Source organism: Neolamprologus brichardi, chromosome 14 (genome assembly GCF_056152115.1).
Source record: "Neolamprologus brichardi isolate AB-2024 chromosome 14, ASM5615211v1, whole genome shotgun sequence".
Taxonomy (NCBI): Eukaryota; Metazoa; Chordata; class Actinopteri; order Cichliformes; family Cichlidae; genus Neolamprologus; species Neolamprologus brichardi.
This window is the reverse complement of record NC_142117.1, coordinates 39,680,370-39,706,065: the sequence shown is the minus strand read 5'-3', so window position 1 is coordinate 39,706,065 and position 25,696 is coordinate 39,680,370. Positions and strand designations below refer to the sequence as shown.

Here is a 25,696-nt window from a genome sequence, read left to right as displayed (position 1 = left end):
GGACAAGTGGTTGAAATATATCCGAAATTAGAATGTTGTTTTGTTTTGTTTTGTTTTTTTAATTTAATTTATTTTTTCTTTCTCCTGTTTGTGCCGACTCACATCTATATAAACTTCTGCATGCCTCTCCTAAGCTGCTCTTACATCTGTAGATGTGCTGTCAATTCATGAATATAAAGTCATGTTCTCACTGCCAGAATTGCTTTGTGGGAAAAAGCTGTGCTTTCCAGTCGACTACTTGTTTTGTTATTGTTGTTTTTGGTTGTTTGTTGTTTTCCTTTTCTGTTGTAAAAATATGTAAAACCTTTATTAAAAACTAAGTAATAAAAAAAAAAAAAATTAGACACTGAATGGAGAGACTCGTTCTCTTTTCTGCTGTCACTCCTCTTCCTTTAGGCAGATTTTCACGGTACCTTTTACAGTTTTTCAGTTGTGGTCAAAACTGTCCAGAGAAATCTGTCAAATCTCTCCCCGTTCATGTACACTGGGAAGCTAAAGTGAGGTTAGAGGCAGACATGCAGAAAATCTCGTCTGAAATTTTGGTGTTTAACCTGCCGCTGTGACCACAAATTTCACCCTACAGTCATCATTTTACCTGCAAAACGTAGCTACGCTTGTTTGCTTTTCAAAAAGCCATGCCTCAAAGCCCACACATGCATACTTTTTGAACTACAGCCATTTGTTTCAGAGGGATGCCATCATGAGCTTTCATTCATGAGTTTCCAACCAGTCATGGAGAGAAAGAAAAAATCTTTTTTAACTTGCTCTCCTCGACACAGTCTGCTCAGGCAAACTGCATGGAGTGCGAGGAGTGGACCTGGGTGTGGACATACTAAAAGTCAAACATAACAGATGATGAGTGGTTTATTTAGGCAGACAAAACAGTACAAAATAAAAGGGCGAAAACAATGCAAAACTAAACACTGCGTAAACTAGAAAGGAAACATGAACCAAGAAAAATCTTGGGGAACAGAAAACAAACAAGAAAAACTCTAAACATGGCAGTGATATGGAAACCTGAAAGCACGACATGGCATGGAAAAAACGCAGACGATCCGACAAGGAGTGACTGAAAACACACAGGAGGATAATGATGGGAGTGGGAACACATGAGGAAACGGCTGACACACGTGAACATAACGTCATCACGGGGGAAACGTAAAGCTAAACACACTGAACACAAGAACACAGGACCTCTTCAAAATAAAACAGGAAACATAATGAAACAGACATGACAACATGAACTTGACAACAAAACAGATGCAGACATGAAACACAAAGGACCAGGGAGACTTAACACAGGGGTTGAAAACACAAGGGGAACTACTAAACAAACAAACTTAGAAAACCCGTGAACTTAAACGTAAACATTAAACATCAAAATAAACTAAGACTCAAAATGCTGGGTCCAAAGACCCAGGACTGTGACACTCCTGACCTCTATTTAAAGACTACACACACCAAAATCAATTGTGTAGAGCAGCTTGTCAGGATACTTACAGGGTTTAACCCTTTAAAGCCGGTCAGAGCAGCACGCTCTGTTTTGCATTACTATTTTTAAATCCCGGTAGCTCTGCAACCACGTGAGCTAGCGCAATAATTTTTTTTGCATATGAAACCGGAGGAGTTGTACTTACATCTTATGCCATCAGCTTGTCCTCGGTCACAGTTTCCTTCCACATATAGCTTTGCAAAAACTGCATAAAAAGCACTTGCAGCAACAAAAACATAATATTCCAGAAACACGCTTTGCTGATCCGATCAGCTGTTTGTAACACTTCCTACGTCCATCAGCACGAACTATCGCATGTCCGCCATGACCTGCCCAAAACCGGAAATGACGTCATTTTGCAGAAATGTAGTTTTTTACCATCAGGGCCTCATGAGCCTATACTGGTGTTTTTAAAAGTTATCTTTGACTTTATGACTTTCTGTGTGGTTTCTGGGATGCTTAGGACTCATATTGCACTGCTGGAAATAGTTTATTTTGATGCATATGCTGCTCTTTTGCAAATTTGCATCATAATATTTATTTTCGTTTTTCCTGCAGTGTATAAAAATTGGTGTATTTCAAAAATAAAACTATGAAGACACTCAAAATAAATTTCCTGTGGTGGGAAACTATTTTGTGCAACTTTTTTGTATTTACAGTTTTGAGGGATAAGCCTCTTAAATTTCTCTAACTAGAAATATATGTTAAAAAAACAAAAACGATTTTCAATTTTTTTGTAGTTTATTGCACTTTTTTGCAATTTATGTAATTACTATGCACTTAATGCAGACATATTATTAAAATTTAGGCTGTAATGGTTGTATTGATGTATAGCAACTTGAAATGCTCCCAAAAATGGCTCCACAGCATGTAAACATATAATATAAGCTCTGGCGGACTTGGTTCTATGGTAGGTCCTAAAGGGTTAAAGCACACCTCCCTCATTTGAAATTTTATTTGTGGATTGGTTGGCCATAGTCATGCTCCCTACCGCTGCTGGGAAAACTAAACACTCCTGTGGTGGGTTGAAGTATAGCATGGACATGCGTATGACTTGGAATTTTCAGTATGGCCACCGAAACACATACCAGTTTTACAATGTCCGACACTTTATTAGGCACACCAGTTTTTTACTCTACACAAACAAGCTAGTCATCTACATATTTTCATATTTTTTCCCACTGCAATTTCACCAGGAATTGCAAATTCCTGGTCGTCTACTAATTCAGTTTGCATGTTGAAGTATTTCTGGTCAAGATATATAAGATTGTTAGTATGTTAGGCAAGGTGCTTAAAGGAACAGAATAAAGTGTTGTTTAAATGTGTTATTGGTTGACAGAGCACTCGACATAGAAACATAGGAATCTAAGTACCAGCCGGTCCACACCTCCCTGTTGTTTCAAGAATGAAAAACCAAGAAGGATTTTCTTTTGTGCTAATACGTTTTCCATGGTGATCGGTATGAGCCTTGTTCTCACATGCTGGGGCTGCAGATAATGCAGTGGGCAGTACCGTTACCTCACAACGACAGTGGTCCTTTCAGTTTGCATCACAACTTAGATGAAGGGGGACAATTTTTCTTCTTGTTAACAAGAAGTTCAATATCTCTACCTGCTGAGAATTTGCAGTGAGAACAAATCTGCCATGTTCTCCAGTCCTGTGTTTTAAAAACGTATTTTCAGATTAGATTTTCCTTGAAATGTAATTTTTACACTCCGTGTTGTTGTGTTGTAGGCACCAAAACTATCAGGCTAAGTCTTCACTGAGGCAAAGGTTTGGATTCATAATGTTAACCACATTAGAGGCTTGAGCTCCATTTTCTGCAACATAAGCCTGAAAACATTAACAGAACTAAAAAAATCTAATAAAAAACTAAAAGTCAAATATTTTCACAGTTTAAAAATTTGGATGTACTTTCCGTGAACATGACTTACACTATTTTTCATTAACTTCTCCCAAAACGGTTAAGCTAACATAACAAAAAAACAAACAAACGCTCAGTTAAACCCTGAAGGTTGAAAATGTGCTTCCTATCTAAAGTCAACATTTATTGCTGGCTTTGAAGGGAATATTTATATATGCAGCCAGCAGGTTTGCTTTTACTCCCGTTCCTCATTTCTTTCATGATCACACGTACAGTCTATGAGCACAAAGAAAGAAAATAAACAGCAAAGCCACATTGATAGTAAAGGTGTCTGTTGAAAAAAGAATCCACGAAAAAAACGAAACACATTTCCCTCTACATCAGAATTCAGTTTATGTGAATGTAATTTTTCCGAGTCGTGGCTCTCTTGTCGTATTTATCTACATAGAGACAAAGAGACAGATTTATCTCTCTGCTTCTGCTGTATTCATCACCATTAGCAGTTTATTCGCTGACATAGTCGTTACTACATTTACTCTGTTTCCTTTGCATTCATAAATCCTCATAACAGGAGCTCACACAGGACGTGAAGTGCAGAACATGTAGGGTCAGCACTCCCACATACTCCTGCAGTGTGCAGACACACCAGCACACAGACTGACCGGAGCCCCGGCCGGTAGACGGTGCAGAGGCGGCGCTGTGCCTGCCACGGTGATGGATTGTGGGGTACACACTCAGATATCCGTGTGAAGGGGATGGATGAGCTAATGTTTCCTTTGGCTTCTACCACCATGCCTATTACTTTGTTGTCTTTCCCGTTATAGAGCCCCTTATCTGACAGATTTCTCATTGCATTCAATCTCAGTGTAATTCGTTGGACCCCTGTATATGTATCTGTTAGGCTCAGGGAATGACCTGAATGGAGTTGGACAGCTCCTGTGGAAGGACGAGTTGCGGTCAAGAGGCTCCACTAAAAATGATTTACTAAGCTGTCACTGGAACCAAATTAACCTGGACTGCATTTGACCGTGTGATTGGTACTTTAAACTAGATGGTACTTGTTTTCCTCCACAGCTGTTTTCAGGCTGGATGCCTGCTTAAATTTTCCAGAGTAAATAAATACACCCACTGAAGTTTATTTGACTCTGAATGGGTTATTTTTATTTCTGGCCAACATACTGAGGAGCAGTGTTGGTCAAGTTACTTGAAAAAAGTAATCAGTAACTAATTTCTGATTACTTCCCCCAAAAAGTAATCCTGCTACTTTACTGATTGCTTATTTTCAAAAGTAATTAGTTACTTAGTTACTTTTTAAAAACATGATTTACAACCTGAATAGGTGATAAAGTGATAGATCTTTCAGCCCAATTCTACTTTTTCTGCATAATCATCATACAAAATGTAATCAAATGGAAAAGATCCTTTTTTAAAACTTGTTTTATTAGTTTTAATCTTTTAACTTTATGCATCAAGCAAAAATTTAATTATCTGCAACATTCTCTGACTGGAAGAAATTAGTTTAACATTTAAACCTATTTTCTGCACATTCCAGCACATAAAATAAAATATTTTTGTGTGTTTACACTCAGTCTTTCAAATAGATGCAAGTAAAACACAGCAGAAAATAAATAAAGTCAAAGACTAGCGGTCCTGTTGCTCTATTTTCACCTGTAAAGCAGGAGTGGGGTAGGCGGAGGGTTACCCTGGTGCAGGTGTGCAGCGGTCAGTGGAAGGATCCGGGAGTTTCACATTCCCGTGGCAGCGTACTGTCGGTGCTTACTCAGAAGTTTAGGGTTTTTTCGCTGTAAAAAGAAGTTTTCTTCCCACGCACAACGGACACTAATGTTTTTGTCACTTTTTATGGAATCAAACTCAAAGTAAGGTCAGTACTTCCACGCTTTAAACGCTGCACGCTCATACTCTCTCTGCACTCGATATATGATCCATTGTTGATCTGCACACAGCTGTTGTCACGAACGTCGCACTCGCTTACGTCACTGTCATGAGACATTCTCGCAAAAAATCACGGTTTTAGTAACGCAGTAACGCAGCGTTCCTACGGGAAAGTAACGGTAATCTAATTACCGTTTTTGCAATAGTAATCCCTTACTTTACTCGTTACTTGAAAAAAGTAATCGGATTACAGTAATGCGTTACTTGTAACTTGTGCCCATCTCTGCTGAGGAGCATAGCTATCCATGGTTGTTTCAATACTTTTAAGTATTAAGTATTTAACACTTCTGCAGTGGCACAAAGACTGTTAATATATGCCTTCAACATCTTAATGCTGTGGTGGTTACTTCAGATTATTGTGGATATGGTTTCTAGTGCTTGTGAGGTAGAGAAAAGTGTAAAGGTGTAAAAGGAGTCAGACTCCTGCATTAAAATGCAAAAACAGGTCTCAACTAAAGTCCAAACTAAACAACCTCTACAAAGTAAAGATGCAAAAACAAATTGAAACAAACATGAATCCAGAGACACAACAGGCCTAGCAGAACACAGGAGGTCACTGGGAAATAACTCTGAGCTTGCCACGCAGAAAATGCACAAAAGGCAAAGAAAAGGTAAGACTATAAATACACCGGGAACGGATCGGGGAATGAGAAACAGGATGGGGACCAGACGCAGGTGAAACTGTGTCCAAATCTGGAGGTTTCGAAGGACGTGGCCTACATAGGGCACACCTTCACAGGCCACAAAAACCTCAGAGACCGGAAGTGTAGCCTATCAGCGCTGCCTCTGTTGCCTAGCAACCATGAAACTGGCAGCTAGAGAGGTGTTGGAGAGAGATGGAGGACAAAATCCCTAATGTCATGTAACTTGTATGAAGACAAATTCAATATTATAGAGCGATATATATTTAAATGCAGTGACTGCTTCCCTCAGACTGTCAGTCTGACCTCTGAATGCAACCTTCAAAGGATGCAGCTCCTGAATTTGGAAACACTTAATCAATCAGTCAAGGGAAGACAAGAAAATAAAATTATCACATGACATGTAAGAAAATTAAGCTTCAAAGCAAAACATGGTGGAACCAGAAGAACCAGGAAGAACATCCGAGAACAAAGTTATAAACACAAAGATGAAACAAATGAAGGAAGAGAAACACTGACATCAATAACAAACCCAAAATATAAGAAATAATAATAAACGAGGAACTGATAACTGAACATGTGAAATCGAACTTAAATTATAAAACTAAAGTATAGTATTAGCAGAATGGTAAAGTCATCACAGCCTAAACCCCAAACATATAAAAACAAAAGTTTAACCTCAAAATGACACGTGGTCACTATTCATGTTCAGGGATGTTTGGAAATATAAATCAAATAATAAGCCTGTAAGAGTGCGGTGTATGGGGCACATAAATGTGACAAAATCTTTTAACTAACATTAAGTCTTAACTTTCTGAATGAAGTAAGCAATCTATAATCAAAGTCATGTAACATACCCTCTTTAAGTGCTGCACACTCAAAATAAAGAAGCTACTTCCTGTTTCTTATTGACCTCTACGCCTCTGGTAATACCATCATATCTACTAGAAGAAGCTGCTCGTATGTTTTTAAAGGTATCCTTGCCCTCCTTGCCTCTCTCTGCAGAATATAAGCAGTCATTGGCCATCTGTCTATACGCAGCCTACATGATAGAAGTGATGAGACCGACTCTTTCCTGCTGCTGCAACCGGAGAAATGAAATGTGTGGGTGGAGTGTAATTGCATCTCCAAGGAGTTGAGCTAACTCTGATGTTATAGGTCCTGTCAGACAACTCCAGCACTCAGCAACATTTTACTCTGAATGTGTAAAATTACTCCTTGGGAGCTGAAATAAACTCAGAAATGTTCTGTACTCAAACTTTAATACTTCTTCTACTGCTGTTCTACCCACACCAGAAAAGGAATCATATGGAGAGTATCGTGTAAGACAAAATCTTACACTCTGTAGGTGTTAGCATCTGTTTTTTAAACCAGAAAACAGCTTTGATACTGGGAACAGCATTTAATGTCCTCGTTTCTCACTCCAGCTGACCTTCATGTCTCCTCATCCTCCTTTCAAACTGGACCTCAGGGTCCACTGAAGCCTCAAAACTCAGCCGCAATCGTCTTTTTTTAAAAAACACTGCATAACCTCAAGACCCGATCCATTAAAAGCCACCTGGGACACAAACACACACACCCTGTGAGCTGTACTCCTGCAAAAACATCACGACAACTTTGACAAATAACAACTCTTTCTGCTGACTCTGAAAACAGCTGAGGGTCATTTGCACTGTTACAGTTTGCAGCGGAAATGGAGAGAGGAGGGAATCTATGAAATTCCCATTAAAGGAACTGCTTTACAGGTTCCAGCAAATCATTTATGGCTTCATTGAAGACTAGGGATGCACCGATACCACTTTTTTGGAAACGAGTACGAGTACTTGCATTTCAGTACTCGCCGATACCGAGTACTTAATAAAAACATGATTTAAATTTACAGGTAACAGCTTTAGTCCTATAATTTAACAAAAAAAAAAGCCAAAATGAAGAACATTTATTTAAAATGAAAAGCATGTTGTAATCAACATATTACAGAATAAATAATTATAAAAAAACAAAATTTAATTTTAAATTTGTTCGTCTGTTTCTCTGTTTAGAAGTCTCACTAGCACAGTCACAGCTGGGATGACATCAGAGGCTAGTGCGTCGTAGCTGCTCACTTTTTTAGTTAGTTCCTCAAAGGGGGCGTGGCAACAGTCGTCTCCATAAGAGCCCATTGGTGAGCGGTGAGATAGTCAGGGAGTTCGTGCTCGGACACGCCCAGCACTCGCTTTTGCTCAATGAGGGACTGGAGCATGTAATACGTGCTGTTCCAGCGCGTCTGTACGTCCTGCTGCAGTCTCTTTATTGGCTGGTTGAGCTGTCCCTGAATGTCCTCGAGGCGGGAGTAGGCTAAGGCGGAGTGTTTAAAATGCCCAACTATTTTCCGTCCCACTGCTGTAGCATCAGCTATGCTGCTCTGTGCTAATAAGCGTGGGTAAATAAGCGTGGGTAAATAAGCGTGGGTAAATAAGCGTGGGTAAATAAGCGTGGGTAAACTCTTTGTACTCGTTGTTGTGTTGGGATTTTGGTGCTTGATTAAATTAATTGTGTTAAATGCGCTACCTTTAGAGCCTCTGGACGATTTCGCTGAGCACAATTTGCAGTCCGCCTTTGTTTTCGCGTCTTCGTTCACTTTGAAATAGTTCCACACGGCTGACATGTCTCGCCTGCCCTTCTCTCAGCTCTGAGCTGCAGCCGGGGCCTGGGGGCGGGCACTTGGCGCCTGTGATTAACCCCTTACATGCCGCTCAAACATAGACAGGTCTCAGACTGTGGTATCGGTCCCCGGTATCGGGGGACTTTTAACGAGTACGAGTACTTTAGAAAATGTGGTATCGAGGCCGATACCGATACCGGTATTGGTATCGGTGCATCCCTATTGAAGACGGGAACACAGCTTTATTAATGCATTAATATGAAGTAGGTCTATTTTGAAGTGTCGGTCAGCAAACAGTCTGCACTATAGCTGAGTGAAAACACTCGACAGGTGGAAGCTTTATCTTTCCTTTCCTTTTGGATAAAGCTTGTAGTAAGAGCTGGAGCAGGTGATGCTGAACCATCCTTATAGACTCAGGCTGCTGGGGGACTTCCCATCATGCACAGAGCACTCTTCCTTCACTCCCCTCTTTTCACTTTTCCACCACCACATGTCATTACATTTACCTTTCCTCTCTCCTGTAGTTTGCATTTTTCCTGTTTGTTGCTCATGTTCTCTCTTTCTTTCCTTTTTTGTTCTCCTTTTTTTCCTCAGGGAGGGGCAGCCATCTGCAGATACTGGCCCCTGTGAGCAGCACTCACAAGGGCCAGTAATTTTAACCTTACAAAGCACATTGGAACACCTATTGTAAATACATTCTGTGTAAATGAAGGTTAATAAAAAAAACTTTTCCATCAAAGATGTATAAACAGCAATTTTCACTGCAGCTTCATGAAATGGTCCCAAATTATTCTGGCACACGGTCTGATGGTAGCGCATCGTGGTCGGTGTAATAGTTCATGTTCATGGACATAAGTCATGTACCTCCAGGCTAAAAGAGCAACAAAGGCCAAATTAGGAAGTGGAAGATCAATACTTTCTGATACACTACCGTTTGAATCCCACACCTCGCTTCATATTACTTGCAGCTCCATAGTGTAGTGGTTCACACATTTGCCTAACAAGCAGAGGCTTCCCAGGAGAAGACACAAATCCTTTGGGGGTTGCATCAGGAAGGACGTCCGGTGTAAAATCGTCCAAATCAAATACACAAAGCTATCCGCTGTGGAGACAACCTCGTTAATTTCTTTGTTATTACAACTCAAAATAAATAAAGGGAAGGCAGCTTGTAACTTGGATTGATCAATATCTTTGTGCACTTACAAATTGTAGGTTCAGCTGTTGTTGATGTTCAGCTTCACTTGCTGCTAAAGCATTCTCACTACATTAATGAACGTTTTATGGTTCTGTTTAAAATATGTTCACCTGGTAACTGAAAACTGATTTATTAGGTTGCCCGTCGTGTAAAGACACATGACGCCAGCATTACTTTTAAACCTGTGCTGAGCGACACAAAGAAAATGAGGGCAATCCTGTGTTTGTAAAGAAACAGATCATATTCATCACTAGTTCCTGATTGGCCATGAGACTGCACTGATGTGAAAGGTGTGCTTGAGTTTTGATTCCGTGTTTCTGGGTAGTACATCCTTTTTCCAGATCTCTGTGGTGGTGACCAGACAAAAGTTTAAATAACTCGTAGAGTAATTTGGCCTGGAAGATGGTCGACACCCTGCTAGATTTGTACAATTTATGAGTTTCTAAGGAGCTTGGAAAGAAAAGCGTCTGGACTTGTTTAAGTTGCTTGAAGACGTTTCACCTTCATCCGAGAAGCTTCTTCAGTTCTAAGGTCAAATAGTGGAGAGTCCCACATTTAAACCAAGTGGGAGTTTCCCCCCCAAGAGGGACAAATGAACCGCTGATGATCCTCTACCTAATCACATGAGCCAAGGTGTGGGTCACAATCAGCCATTTTTGGAGCATACCACAACTTATCCTCACTGCAGTCTATCTGTAACCTGAAGAAATAAAAGATGAAAAACCAGCAGCTCTCAAAGTTGAGAACTTTGCAAAAACGACCCGTCTGAAAGCTTCAGCGGTGAGGTCAACAGGCCTTGGAAGCTAAACATCCCCCCTCATGCAAACTGAGATCCAAACAAAAACCATTTATATCAACTATACCACCCGTGGATTCAGTGTTGGGAAGGTTACTTTTAAAATGTACTCCATTACAGATTACATGCCCCAAAATGTATTCTGTAACGTATTCCATTACAGATTACAGATTACATGCCCCAAAATGTATTCTGTAACGTATTCTGTTACGTTACTCAATGAGAGTAACGTATTCTGAATACTTTGGATTACTTAATATATTATCATGCTGTTTACAACTACATGAATGTACTATTGCTGTGATTTATTACTGTTACTGAAGGTCCGCGGCTCCGAACCGTAGTAAAGGGACCTCTGGCTAATACGGTGGGTTCTGTGTCGGCTCGTAGCCGAAAACTAGCTTTACTTTGTTGTCTGGGTCAACTTTGCTAGCAGAGACAGAGAGAGGCGCTGAAAGGCTGCTCCAACAGAACTTATTGTTTCAGAGGAAAACACGAACACGGTGTACAGTCGAGTCTTAATAGCTTACTTACAGCTGGGCTCGTCAGGCTCTCTTCTTGGCTGCAGTGGTTATTATTATATTTACATGCTTCCAGCTCCCGTTTCTGCTCGATGACAGCTCGTACTTTTCCTTTTTCTCCCTCCCTCGCTCACAGACACATAACGTGTATGGCAGTCCATTCTCCCTGCAGCACGGACTACACTGCCCATGATGCTACATTCTTTAGAGCTATACCTGTAGCATTCTGCCTGTTAGCTTAGCACAACAACAACAAAAAGGCCTCTCTCACCCAGGAAACACGCAGAGAGAGAGAGCGTCACCCTGTAACCATGGCAACCGTAACGCTGCCTGGAACAACAGAACGTAGCTGTCAAACAAAACCCAAACAGTCCTGACCCGCCACAATATGAAACAGGGAAGTACCGCCGTGTAATCCATTTATTTCAACAAAGTAACTGTATTCTAAATACCACCTTTTTAAACGGTAACTGTAACGGAATACAGTTACTCATATTTTGTATTTTAAATACGTAACGGCGGTACATGTATTCTGTTACTCCCCAACACTGCGTGGATTGAGTGCATTTGCCTGACTCAAGGTATATGTCCTGTTCAAGCTTGTAAGATTAATTATTTCTTGCTTTTATAAATAGTTAAGTGACTTTTGTTATCCTACCTGAGATGTGATGACCTCTATGGATGCCATGAAGCGGTCAGCAATGATGGACACTCCCAGGAACATGTACATGAGTGACAGGAAGTAGACCACAGCTCTGGCCACCTGGTAACCGACTCCAGGGTTTTCGGGGTACCAGACAGGTAACAGGATGCCCGGCTTGCACACGGTCACCTCATCACACTTATCCCCAATGCTGGGTGATGTGCTGTTATCATTAGATAAGGAAGGCAGGACGGAGGAGGAGGGAAATATGGAGGGCAAGGCTGTTCTTGGGTCAGGGTTCATGCTGGGGTCACTGCGCTGGGACTCTGGCTGGCAGGGTGGCAGTGGAAGGAGGAAGAGGAAGAAGAGGAGGAAGGGGGCAGGAGAGGCGGAGAGAGACATCACGACGTTTGATTCCCACGAGAAGCAGGAAAGACGAGGCAGAAGATGATGGGAATAGGCAGAGGAAGAAGAAGACGGGAGATGCTGGGTACAGCCGAGGGTGCTGCGACTAGCTCACCTGCAGAGGGGGGAGAGAACGAGAAGGGAAATCAGAATTAGTTCATGAATAAAGAGAAGAAAAGGCTTTAAAAGCAAACAAAGAGTGGATTTGAAGCTTATGCAACATTAAGCAAACACTAAAAGAAGTGTCTTCTATGCTGTCAGACACTTTAATGAAAACACTGAGGGAACAATAGAAAGGAGAGAAGAGGTTTTAAAAATCACACATACTCTTTACAGTTGCATCTGTGGTTTTACCAAAGTTACACAAATTTACACCCCTCCCAGCAAAATGTGTCAGTGCTGGTGCGAAGCCAGTTCTGTGGTGGAGCCTTGAGAGCCGGCCAACATCTCGGCAGGTTTCAGAAACGATTCTTACACAGCTTTTGTAGGAAAAGGTGTGAAACCCTTCAGAGGATAATAACACAGAGGAGGTCATCTGCATGATCGCTACACCTTCAATGCAATAGTGAAATTCTCACTGTAAATGGTAAATGGCCTGTATTTGTATAGCACTTTTACTAGTCCCTAAGGACCCCAAAGCGCTTTACACATCCAGTCACACTGGTGATGGCAGCTACATTGTAGCCACAGCTGCCCTGGGGCGCACTGACAGAAGCGCCATCGGCCATCGGCCCTTCTGGCCAACACCAGTAGGCGGTAGGTGAAGTGTCTTGCCCAAGGACACAACGACCGAGACTGTCCGAGCCGGGGCTCGAACCGGCAACCTTTTGATTACAAGGCGAACTCCCAACTCTTGAGCCACGATCGCCCCCAGGGTGTACCTCAACTCTCCATATCACAGCTGACGTAGGCTCTATTTCCCTGCGACCTTAAACTGGATTATCAGTTAAGAAAACGAATGGATGGATGTTTTAACCAAGAGGTTTACAACATGTTCCTCATTACACACTCAGTTGCAGCAATATTGCTTTCCCAAATTTATTTCATCAAATTAAAATTCCAGCCCTGCACTTGGCTCGCTCTGCACCCAAGAAATACTTTTGAATATTTGTAGATAGATATACTTCAGTATATCGATTTCTTTCTCTTTTTAAAGAGTTTCACCAGAAACAGTTTTGCCTTATTCATACGAACAAAATCCTTCCCTTTAGATGACGACTTCACTGAACCTTCTCTTTTGCTGAAAATGTCAAATTTGTCACAAAATCACACCTCTTGACTTTAGCTTTCATTTTTCATTTTCACCGTGCTGCATCTCTCATCCATGCGTCCGTTGCCTTCTCCCTGTAATGGCATTTAATCTAGAATGCAAAGTCCTGGATAGGCGACAGGATGTCCAAAACTCTACTGCCAGGCTTTACTGGCAGGACATAATGCCTACTCTCAGCCACCTACACTAGTGTATTAAATAAGATTCTCCTCCTAAAAAGTCCCTTCACAGTGTTCATTGCAGTATTCATTCCCCCCCCGGCACTAAGCTGTTTGTGATGGGGCTTCGGTGCTTTGGAGTTCTCTCCCGCTCCACATTCGAGGAATAGAAACTCCAGAGCAATTTAGGAAAATCAACCTTTTCACACTGGCTTTTGTTCCCACTCAAAGTAACTTTGCTTTGTTGTCCCCTTGATATTATTTTGCAGTGCGTTTTATGTACGATGTTTTTAACCTTGCATTCATACTGCAGCTGTTGTTTTTCATATGAAAGCAGAAAATAACTGGATTGTGAATTATGTAAAGTTTTCCCCGTAAATATAGACAGAGGAAGTTGTAAGTGAACGCTGGCAGGTATAAAAGGGTGGATGATGTAGTTCACTCTTGAATGAAACATTGAGGTGAGTCACCAGAACACAGAAAAATGATAATATAGAGATAAAATAATTAAGGCTCAATAGAAAAAGCTGGAGCAGAAGGCTAAATGGAAGAAAGGATGACAAATGTAGACAGAAAAGAATGAATAATGGATGAATATAGTAGTGTGCGACTTTTAGTTCGGTTTAGTGTGACCTCGTGTCGCATAAAAGTCTTAAAAGCAGCATTTTCTCTGTTGTTTACCTTGAACTTCAGATGGAAGGAAAAACTGTGAGGCAGAAACCCGGAGCGAGGGTGAGAACAAACGGAAAAAGGACAAACAAATGCAAAAACTGAGCGAAAACATGAGAGACAGAAGAAGAGAGCGATGGGAGGAAGAGAGTCAAAAGATAGAAAGACGGTACAAAGAAGCCGAGACAGCAGGGAGGACGAGTCGCCGCGATGGCCTCCAGAAAAAGAGGCTTGTTTTTGTTTGAGTCATGCAAACCCAGAGCTGCTCACCAAATGTCTTTCTGCTCTTTCCCTTTTAATTTGAGACACCAACACACTAACAACGCTAACGCTCGTCTGAGGTAAGTTTGTGTGTTTGAGCATGCAACGTCACTTCTGCCAACTGGTGAAATTTAGACCTCAGCGTGAAACCAAAGGATGGACAGATGGACCGAACAGTGTTTCCTGCAGTTTGTGCAGCAGTGCCTAATCTTCCACCTCGCTCTCCCTCTCACGCTTCATCTCTCTCCATCCGTCCATTAGTGAGGAGGGAAGCACCTGCTAACACCTTCTGTTTTACAACATTACACACCTAACCTGCTCTCATATTAATTTGGTTGATAAAAATATGAAAATGATGCTCATATTAAAAAAAAAGACAACTTCTATAATCCTGCTGTTTTTCTTTCTTGTGTTTTTTTTGGAGAGCACAGGTTTAGCAGGACTTCTGAAGCCGTCAGATCACTGAAAAGACGACCAGAGCTCTTTTGAGGCCAGGACCCAGTTTTACATTTACACAACCGCAAAGAAAGAATCACACTTCCCGGCAGTCACACACACAAAGGTCAGCCAAGTCAAATATTAGATGCCACCTTTACAAACATCATGCACGATTAGTTAGACGATTAGATTCTGTGTGGTTTCAGCTTGTGTTTGTATAAGAAGACATGTTTAGTCTCCATATTTGCTCCCGTGTATCTACTGCAGCCTGAGCCCAACAGGACAAAAGCAACAGTGTGTCAAAAACTGCTGTTCTGTCTGCAGTCGCTCGCGTAGCAGGTACACAAGTTGTCCTTTGGCGGCATCGTGCTGCACCAAAGTTTTTAAGCCACGAATCATCAGTCTGATTGCTGTAAACATATAAATACTTTGGTAGCACAGCTCCATAATGCTGCGTGATGGATGCACCGGCACGGCTGTGTGAAAGAAGCAGCCGTTGATTAGTAGGTTCGTTTCTATGCACCAGCACTCATCCTACAAACAATGTAGCATGCTGAAGCTGCATGTTGCATATAATGATGCGATGAGAATCCTTTGCAGGATACCTGGAAGTGGTAGTGGCAGCCAGATGTTTGTAGCAGTGGGTGTTTGGACTTTTAAGAAAGTTAATGTTCAATTTTAGAGAACGACTGGATGGTTCGAGTAACAGTATAATTTTAGCACTTACAGATCCGACAGTGAGTGGTCTGAGAAAGCACTGGTTCAAGTGTTTGTGTATTTATTGATTTATTTTAAGTAATTGTGTTTTATGTATATTATGGTTTTATATTTTTACAAATGCTTTATATACTTATTTATATACATATATATATTTAATGGTTTATACCTTGTGTTGGGGGGGGGGGGGGGGGGGGTTGTGTTTCTGTCTTGTTTTTATGGACATGAAGTCTGCCAATAAAGATTGAACTGAATTGAAAATGAGGTGCTTTGTATTTACGAGCCATTCAGAGGGCAGAATCTGAAGCTGATTCATGTGTGCACACTTCCACTGCGGTTCATAAAGGAAACAGTGGCTGCGAGTAAGGTTTTATAAACCAGATTACCGTTCTGGATCCTACATACTGTTTTATGAACGAGGCTGAAGGACTGCAGAACACGAAATCAGGCTGTCAGGATAAAATGTGCTTTCCATTGTCTGCCCAGGAAAATGTGCTTGTTCTCAAAAGAAAACAAAATAAATTTATATGAGTAGCTCCAGGCTGTCCTTTTGGACTGTTTCATATTAGACTTCAGTTATCAGCTGAGAAGCTTAACAGAGGCTGTCGCGAACCGGCTCTTAAGAAATATAACAGAAACTAAAAAGTGATTTTAGTGAAGATTTTTAGAAAAGAATACGACACTTTTGATGTAAAGTCTGTAAAGACCAGTGTTGGGGAGTAACGGAATACATGTACCGCCGTTACGTATTTAAAATACAAAATATGAGTAACTGTATTCCGTTACAGTTACCGTTTAAAAAGGTGGTATTTAGAATACAGTTACTTTGTTGAAATAAATGGATTACACGGCGGTACTTCCCTGTTTCATATTGTGGCGGGTCAGGACTGTTTGGGTTTTGTTTGACAGCTACGTTCTGTTGTTCCAGGCAGCGTTACGGTTGCCATGGTTACAGGGTGACTCTCTCTCTCTGCGTGTTTCCTGGGTGAGAGAGCGCCTGTTGTTGTTGTTGTGCTAAGCTAATAGGCAGAATGCTACAGGTATAGCTCTAAAGAATGTAGCATCATGGGCAGTGTAGTCCGTGCTGCAGGGAGAATGGACTGCCATACCCGTTATGTGTCTGTGAGCGAGGGAGGGAGAAAAAGGAAAAGTACGAGCTGTCATCGAGCAAAAACGGGAGCTGGAAGCATGTAAATATAATAATAACCACTGCAGCCAAGAAGAGTGCCTGACGAGCCCAGCTGTAAGTAAGCTATTAAGACTCGACTGTACACCGTGTTCATGTTTTCCTCTGAAACAATAAGTTCTGTTGGAGCAGCCTTTCAACGCCTCTCTCTGTCTCTGCTAGCAAAGTTGACCCAGACAACAAAGTAAAGCTAGTTTTCAGCTACGAGCCGACACAGAACCCACCGTATTAGCCAGAGGTCCCTTTACTACGGTTCGGAGCCGCAGACCTTCAGTAACAGTAATAAATCACAGCAATAGTACATTCATGTAGTTGTAAACAGCATGATAATATATTAAGTAATCCAAAGTATTCAGAATACGTTACTCTCATTGAGTAACGTAACGGAATACGTTACAGAATACATTTTGGGGCATGTAATCTGTAATCTGTAGTGGAATACATTTTAAAAGTAACCTTCCCAACACTGGTAAAGACTAATATTTAATGATCATGGTAATAACAAAGTTTGTATGAATAATATTTACAGTCATTAATGGGTTAATTTTCTGGACTCCAGATGCATCTGGTCAGGTCTCATTTTGCCTGACTTTAAAACAGTCAGCTGATATTATACCTTATGTTAATAATGTTATACTTTATGTTAATAGAAGATCTGACCAGAAGACATGTGTACGTGTGTGTGGAAACCATCAGGCTGAACTTCCAAACCTTGGTGCAGTTTTTGCTGTCGGACAGAAATCACTGCTGACTAGAGACTTTCAAAAGTGATAGAAATGACTGACTTTGATTATGGTGTTGACTAAACTGCTCATAAGACACAAACTTTTCCAGGATGTCTGAGCAGAAATAAATGTAGAAAATTAGATGTTGAGGCTCATGAATGGGAGGCAGAGCCTTCAGTTTTCAGGCCCCTCTTCTGTGGAACCAGCTTCCAGTTTGGATTCAGGAGACAGACACTATCTCTACTTTCAAGATTAGGCTTCAAACTTTCCTTTTTGCTAAAGCATATAGTTAGGGCTGGACCAGGTGACCCTGAATCCTCCCTTAGTTATGCTGCAATAGACGTAGGCTGCCGGGGGATTCCCATGATGCATTGAGTTTTTCCTTTCCAGTCACCTTTCTCACTCACTATGTATTAACAGACCTCTCTGTATTGAATCATATCTGTTATTAATCTCTGTCTCTCTTCCACAGCATGTCTTTTATCCTGTCTTCCTTCTCTCACCCCAACCAATCACAGCAGATGGCCCCGCCCCTCCCTGAGCCTGGTTCTGCCGGAGGTTTCTTCCTGTTAAAAGGGAGTTTTTCCTTCCCACTGTCGCCAAAGTGCTTGCTCATAGGGGGTCATATGATTGTTGGGTTTTTCTCTGTATCTATGAAGCGCCTTGAGGCAACATTTGTTGTGATTTGGCGCTATATAAATAAAATTGAATTGAATTGAATTGAATTCATGAGAATCATTTTGTTGTTGGGTCAGAAAGAGCCATAACGCAGCCCCTGTAACCCGGTGAGTAAAACGCAGGTAAGAGAGAGGAAGGATTAAAATGTGCTCTGATGTATGCATGCCTTTCAGTATAATGAACACTTTAACATAAATATTACTGCTGAGGTTATTTTTCTACGGAGCCTTTCACAAATATGAGCAGAAATGAGTTTTTTATTGTGCATATCAACCATAAAACCACTCAGTGGATTTCTAAAGACATTTCTGTGTTTTTAAATGTGCTTATGTGGGTAAACTAATGATAATAATTACCCGAGGTATTTCATTAATCAGTTTATGCGAGCACCTCCAGATTGAAAGGGAAAAGAAGCAGACGTGAGCTGAAATGAGAGCGATGATTAACAGACTCCACTGTGATTCAGCAGAATTAGATTAGCTTCAGTATCTTTTGATTGACTCACCTAGACCGCTGCAGCATTTACTCCCTGCTTAAAAATGCAATTTGAAGGAGTTTAAAGAAGACAGATACAGAAGATTTTCTCGTTTATTGTAAAAACACAAATGAGCAACATCGACAGAATAAGCCAAAACACCAAAGAGCATGCTTTATGAGTCAGTATTTATGCACAGACAGATTGTTTAGTGAAAAGTTGATAATATAAAGATGGATGAAGGTCATTTATTGAGAACTGGAAAAAGTGAGAGATGGGTGGGAAAAGAGGAGGATGGACACTGAATAAAAGGAAGAGGAGAAGAGTTGTGTGAAGCCCAAATGGGAAATTAGAGATAAAAAAATGGGGCCAGCAGGGAAGGAGGAGTTAAAGACAGGAGATGAAGAGAGATCAAAGAGGGAGGGAAAGAGTGAGAGGAGGATGGATTTAAAGGAGGAATGAAGGAGCAACATTTAACAGACTGATGCGAAGTACAGATGAGGAGTGACAGAGGGGCGAATCAGAGATAAAAAGCCAATAAGTTGAGGAAGGAAGATGAGTGATGGGAGGTGCATAAGGACAGCGGGCAGTGAATAAACAGAGGAAGGAATCAGTAGTAGTATCGCAGTAATACCCAGGACTCTTTGGTAAACAAACATATCATGCATCTAAAACGGTACTCCATTTATTTCCATTTGAGCAATTATTTGGTGACACAAAGGATTTTGGGTATGCAGCCAATGCAGACATGTTGCTAACAGCAAAACAACAATATGCAGCTTAGTGTTGATGATGCTGTTTTAAAAAAGCAGCATGAAAAGCACCAAACGTGGCTGTAGCAGACACGTTTAACTTCAAGAAGTCTACTCTGACTATTGTCTTCTCTGCAGGACTGAACACAGCACAGACATGAACAGAGTAGCTCACACACTGGTTCTCTATGACGCTCTGCTGAGAGTAAACAGCTACATAGGAACCTGTAGGGACCTCATGAATGACCCGTTTCCTCTCAGGATTACTTATTGTGCATGTGGTCACTACCGTGGTCTCTGTTAGGCTCTTCCTGCGTGGACAGCCCTCTACAAAGGGAATACTGGGGAACGATCAAAGATGAGGAAACCACAGGTGGAGGAAAAAGAGGAATAAAGATATGAGAGGTAATAAAACACCAAATAAAAATAATGCTCAGGAGGAAGGGAGGCAGAGGATGTGAGTTCAGGTCCTCAACATCTATATGGTTTTTAATCAGAGTACAGTTGAATGTGCGTTACCATAGCAACTGGGGGGAGAGTTTTAATGGGGCAATCGATCTCCGAGGGGCGGGGTTGGTTAAGGTGAGAGAGACTGAGCGAGAGGCTAGAAAGTGAGAGAGCATTCATTCATCAGGAGATGAGACTGAGCTGGCTCGGCAGAGAGGCAACATCACACACACACACACACACACACACACACACACGCACACACACACACACGCACACACACACACACACACACACACGCACACACACACACACACACTCACACACTCTTTGAAACATTCGGATACTTAAGCACGAGAGAAACCCTGTAAAGATTGTGTTCAAGAGACAGCCTTTGCTGTAAGTCACTGTAAATAGTTTATACTCAAGTAACTGACAGCAAATCGAAATTCCATGATTATTTATTTGATAACCATACCTGTCATGTTTGCTGTTTTTATGTGTAGCCAGGATGTAGTCTGACTGTCGTCCAGTGACATGCAACTGGGGGGCTCCATTCCCCCTGAAATCTTGAATCGGATAAGTGCTGATGAAAACCGATGGATCATCAATTATATGATGACTGTGGAAGAATTTCTCATTCAGTCAAAACAAATCAGGCAGTAAAATCTGGGAATTAATTAATCTGCTGCCCTAATCTGCAGGTACAATGGCCAATTTCTGAGGCTACTAGCAACTTGTAGTGTTTATGAATGCTGACAGTTTATGCAATGAAACCCAGACTGCAAAGAAAAGCCAGAAACACACCTGCACTAAAAGTCTTTCCAACTATTTACATGCAGGCCTTTGTTTCTAAGGATCAGGTCAGTAACAGCTACACAAATGAGAGGCCAAAGTGAACAAACATCCATTCTACGACAAATAAAGTACACTAGTGACAATTTTCCTTTTGCTAAATCAAAACAGCAAGTGACAGGAGACATAAAAGCCTTGCAGCAATGAGTCAGTAGACTCTAAATAGACACGAGAATATTTATGCAGAGATTTTCTAGACGACCGTGAAAGTCATCTTCAGCTGTTCATACACACCTTCATGCAGGATTTTATCCATCACACACACTGACTGATGCACTTTTTTGCTAATTTGACTTCCCAACTGGAGGAGCCAGAGACAAAACCACTCCCAATCCTCAACCTCCTGCTCCAAAACTTTTGACTACAACGTCTCCAAATCTGATGCAACAGAAATAAACAGTGCTCCAATCGACTGGGTGGAAGTGTGCCACCTGTCACTGCCGCTATTTTCTGCTGGCTTTATTTAGCCCGTGCTGTTTGCCATGTCTTCTACATTTCCCTGTCTGCTCTTTCTATTTCTATTTAACTCACTTATTTTTCTACTTCCAGTTTTACTTTTAAGGTTAGTCTTCTTATCCGTCTCACTGGCTGCATTTCCTTTCAGTCCCCATTGTCCACCTTGCATTAATTGTTCATCCCTGTCTTGTTTCCCAATCTCTCAAAGGGCTGCGGAGGCAGATCTGATGTTATTTAAACTGGCCCAGAAGCAGACAACACGAGGAGAAACAAAAGACGAGCCGTTTATTCATGCTGACACATGAAGATACAAAAACAGGGAAACAAAACCAGGGGCTAAACCTAAGCAGGGAAAGAACTAAACAAAAGAGCGAAACACTGGGGCCGTGGAAAAGCTAGGAACTGAGAACACGGGGTGACGAACAATGAGGAAGTGGAAAGACACCGGAACACAGCTGAATTAGACACAAAGAAGACCAGGGAAACTAAACACACTGAACATGGAACGCAAGACTTTCACAATAAAACAGGAAACAAAAGAACACAGGACTGGCACACAAGCTTTACACAGGAGTGGAGGGAAGGCAGACGAGAGGGAGCACGAGAGAGACATGATGGGCTGGGGAAACATAGAGGAGGACTCACACAAACACACATCAACAGAGACACACCGAGAGGGACACAAAGGACAAAGACACAAGGGGAACCTAAAAGGGAAAGAAACCAAACAGGGAATATAAAGAACTTAAAATAGACTAACTTAAGACTGCTAGGATACTTAACCCTTTAAGACCGACCATAGAACCAAGTCCACCAGAGATTATATAATATTTTTACATGCTGTGGAGCCATTTTTGGGAGCATTTCAAGTTGCTATACATCAATACAACCATTATAGCCCGAATTTTAATAATATGTCTGCATTAAGTTCATAGTAATTACATAAATTGCAAAAAAGTGCAATAAACTACAAAAAATTTGAAAATCGTTTTTGCTTTTTTAACATATATTTCTAGTTAGAGAAATTTAAGAGGCTTATCCCTCAAAACTGTAAATACAAAAAAGTTGCACAAAATAGTTTCCCACCACAGGAAATTCTCCGTGAATCGCAACCTTATCGTGGTGGAGGGGTTTGTGTGTCCCAGGGATCCCAGGGGCTATGTTGTCTGGGGGCTTTTGCCCCCTGGTAGGGTCTCCCATGGCAAATTGGTCCTGGGTGAGGGACCAGACAAAGAGCGATTCAGAAGACCCCTATGAAAAAAACACAGAGGGAACAGTTTACCCTGCCCGGGATAGGGTTACCGGGGCCCCGCCCTGGAGCCAGGCCCGGGGAGGGTGCCCGAGGGCGAGCGTCTGGTGGCCGGGCCTTAGTCCATGGGGCCCGGCCGGGCACAGCCCGAAGAGGAGACATGGGCCCATCCTCCCGCAGGCCCACCACCCGCAGGAGGCGCCATAGGGGTCGGGTGCATTGTGTGCCGGGTGGCGGCCAGGAGCAGAGGCCCTGGCGGACTGACCCCCGGCTGCCAAGACTGGCAATAGGGACATGGAATGTCACCTCTCTGGTGGGGAAGGAGCCTGAGTTAGTGCGTGAGGTTGAGAGGTACCGGCTAGATATAGTCGGGCTCACCTCTACGCACGGCTTGGGCTCTGGAACCAGTCTCCTGGAGAGGGGCTGGACTCTGTCTCAGTCTGGAGTTGCCCCTGGTGAGAGGCGGCGGGCTGGGGTGGGTATTCTAATATCCCCTCGGCTTGCTGCCGGTACGTTGGGGTTTTTCCCGGTGGACGAGAGGGTTTGTTCCCTGCGCCTTAGGGTCGGGGAACGGGTCCTGACTGTCATCTGCGCTTATGCGCCGAGTGGCAGTTCGGAGTACCCAGCCTTCTTAGAGTCCCTGGGGGGGGGGTGCTGGAAGGTGCTCCACCTGGAGACTCTGTTGTCCTGCTGGGAGACTTCAATGCTCACGTGGGTAACGACAGCGAGACCTGGAGGGGCGTGATTGGGAGGAATGGCCTCCCTGATCTGAACCCGAGCGGTGCTTTGTTATTGGACTTCTGTGCTAATCACAGTTTGGCCATAACGAACACCTTGTTCGAACATAAGAGTGTCCATAAGTGCACGTGGCACCAGGACGCTCTAGGCCGTAGGTCGATGATCGATTTTGTAATCGTATCACCAGACCTGCGACCATATGTTCTGGACACTCGGGTAAAGAGAGGGGCTGAGCTGTCAACTGATCACCACCTGGTGGTGAGTTGGATCAGGTGGCGGGGGAGGACGCTGGACAGACCTGGTGCACCTAAACGCGTAGTGAGGGTGTGCTGGGAACGACTAGCAGAGGCCCCAGTCCGCGAGATCTTCAACGCACACCTCCGGCAGAGCTTCAACAGCATTCCGAGGGAGGCGGGGGACATTGAGTCCGAATGGACCATGTTCAGCGCCTCCATTGCCGAAGCTGCTGCATTGAGCTGCGGCCGCAAGATGGTTGGTGCCTGCCGTGGTGGTAATCCCCGAACCAAATGGTGGACACCAGAGGTGAAGGGAGCCACCAGGCTGAAGAAGGAGTCCTATCGGGCTTGGTTAGCCTGTGGGACTCCGGAGGCAGCCGACAGGTATCGACAGGCCAAGCGGAATGCGGCTCAGGCAGTGGCTGAAGCAAAAACTCGGGTGTGGGAGGAGTTCGGAGAGGCCATGGAAAAAGACTTTCGGACTGCCTCGAAGAGGTTCTGGCAAACCGTCAGGCGTCTCAGGAGGGGAAAGCGGTGCTCTACCTGCACTGTGTATAGTGCTGGTGGAGCGCTGCTGACGTCGACTGAGAAAATTGTCAGGCGGTGGAAGGAATACTTCGAGGACCTCCTTAATCCCACTGACGCGTCTTCCAAGGAGGAAGCAGAGTCTGGGGATGAGGGGAATGACCCGCCAATTTCTGGGGGCGAGGTCACTGAGGCAGTTAAACAACTCCTTGGTGGCAGAGCCCCTGGTGTTGATGAGGTCCGCCCCGAGTTCCTGAAGGCTCTGGACGTTGTAGGGCTGTCCTGGCTGACACGCCTCTGCAATGTTGCGTGGAGATCAGGGGCAGTACCCGTGGATTGGCAGACCGGGGTGGTGGTCCCCATCTTTAAGAAGGGGGACCGGAGGGTGTGTTCCAACTACAGGGGGATCACACTCCTCAGCCTCCCCGGGAAAGTCTATGCCAGGGTGCTGGAAAGGAGAGTTCGTCCGCTAGTCGAACCTCTGATGCAGGAGGAACAATGCGGTTTTCGTCCTGGTCGCGGAACACTGGACCAGCTCTTCATCCTCTCGAGGATACTTGAGGGTGCATGGGAGTTTGCCCAACCAGTCTACATGTGTTTTGTGGACTTGGAGAAGGCATTCGACCGTGTCCCTCGGGGTGTCCTGTGGGAGGTGTTGCGGGAGTATGGGGTGTCTGGCCCATTGCTACGGGCCATTCGATCCCTATACAACCGTTGCAAGAGCTTGGTTCGCATTGCCGGCAATAAGTCGGACTCGTTCCCGGTGGGTGATGGGCTCCGCCAGGGCTGCCCTTTGTCACCGGTTCTGTTCATAATTTTTATGGACAGGATTTCTAGGCGCAGCCAAGTGGCGGAGGGCTTTCGCTTTGGTGGCCTCAGGATCTCATCTCTGATTTTTGCGGATGATGTGGTTCTGTTGGCTTCATCGGGTGAGGGCCTCCAGCTCGCACTGGAGCGGTTCGCAGCCGAGTGTGAAGCAGCGGGAATGAGGATCAGCACCTCCAAATCTGAGGCCATGGTTCTCAGCCGGAAAAGGGTGGAGTGCCCACTCCGGGTCGGGGATGAGGTCCTGCCCCAAGTGGAGGAGTTCAAGTATCTCGGGGTCTTGTTCGCGAGTGATGGGAGAAGGGAGCCGGAGATCGACAGACGGATTGGGGCTGCAGCTGCAGTAATGCAGACGCTGCACCGGTCCGTCGTGGTGAAGAGGGAGCTGAGTGTAAAAGCGAAGCTCTCAATTTACCGGTCGATCTACGTCCCTACCCTCACCTATGGCCACGAGCTGTGGGTAGTGACCGAAAGGACGAGATCGCGGATACAAGCGGCGGAAATGAGCTTCCTCCGAAGGGTGGCTGGCATCTCCCTTAGAGATAGGGTGAGAAGTTTGGCCATCCGGGAGGGGCTCAGAGTAGAGCCGCTGCTTCTCCACATCGAAAGGAGCCAGCTGAGGTGGTTTGGGCATCTGGTAAGGATGCCCCCTGGGCGCCTCCTGGGTGAGGTGTTCCAGGCATGTCCCACCGGGAGGAGGCCCCGGGGCAGACCCAGGACACGCTGGAGAGATTATATCTCTCGGCTGGCCTGGGAACGCCTTGGTGTTCCCCCGGATGAGCTGGAGGAGGTGGCTGGGGAGAGGGAGGTCTGGGCCTCTTTGCTTAGGCTGCTGCCCCCGCGACCCGGCCCCGGATAAAGCGGATGAAGATGGATGGATGGATG

The 25,696-nt window shown here is 43.6% G+C and overlaps 1 protein-coding gene across 3 annotated transcripts in view; it reads right to left on the bottom strand.

Moving 5' to 3' along the window:
* slc8a2b (solute carrier family 8 member 2b) overlaps window positions 1–25,696 on the bottom strand; it is a 243,944-nt gene that overhangs the window by 51,918 nt on the left and 166,330 nt on the right. For all 3 annotated transcript variants that reach the window (XM_087851323.1, XM_087851322.1, XM_087851324.1), the window contains one exon: window positions 11,762–12,266. In XM_087851323.1, the coding sequence (XP_087707449.1) occupies window positions 11,762–12,148 (387 nt within the window). In that variant the 5' untranslated portion in view covers window positions 12,149–12,266. The remainder of the gene's footprint in view (window positions 1–11,761; window positions 12,267–25,696) is intronic.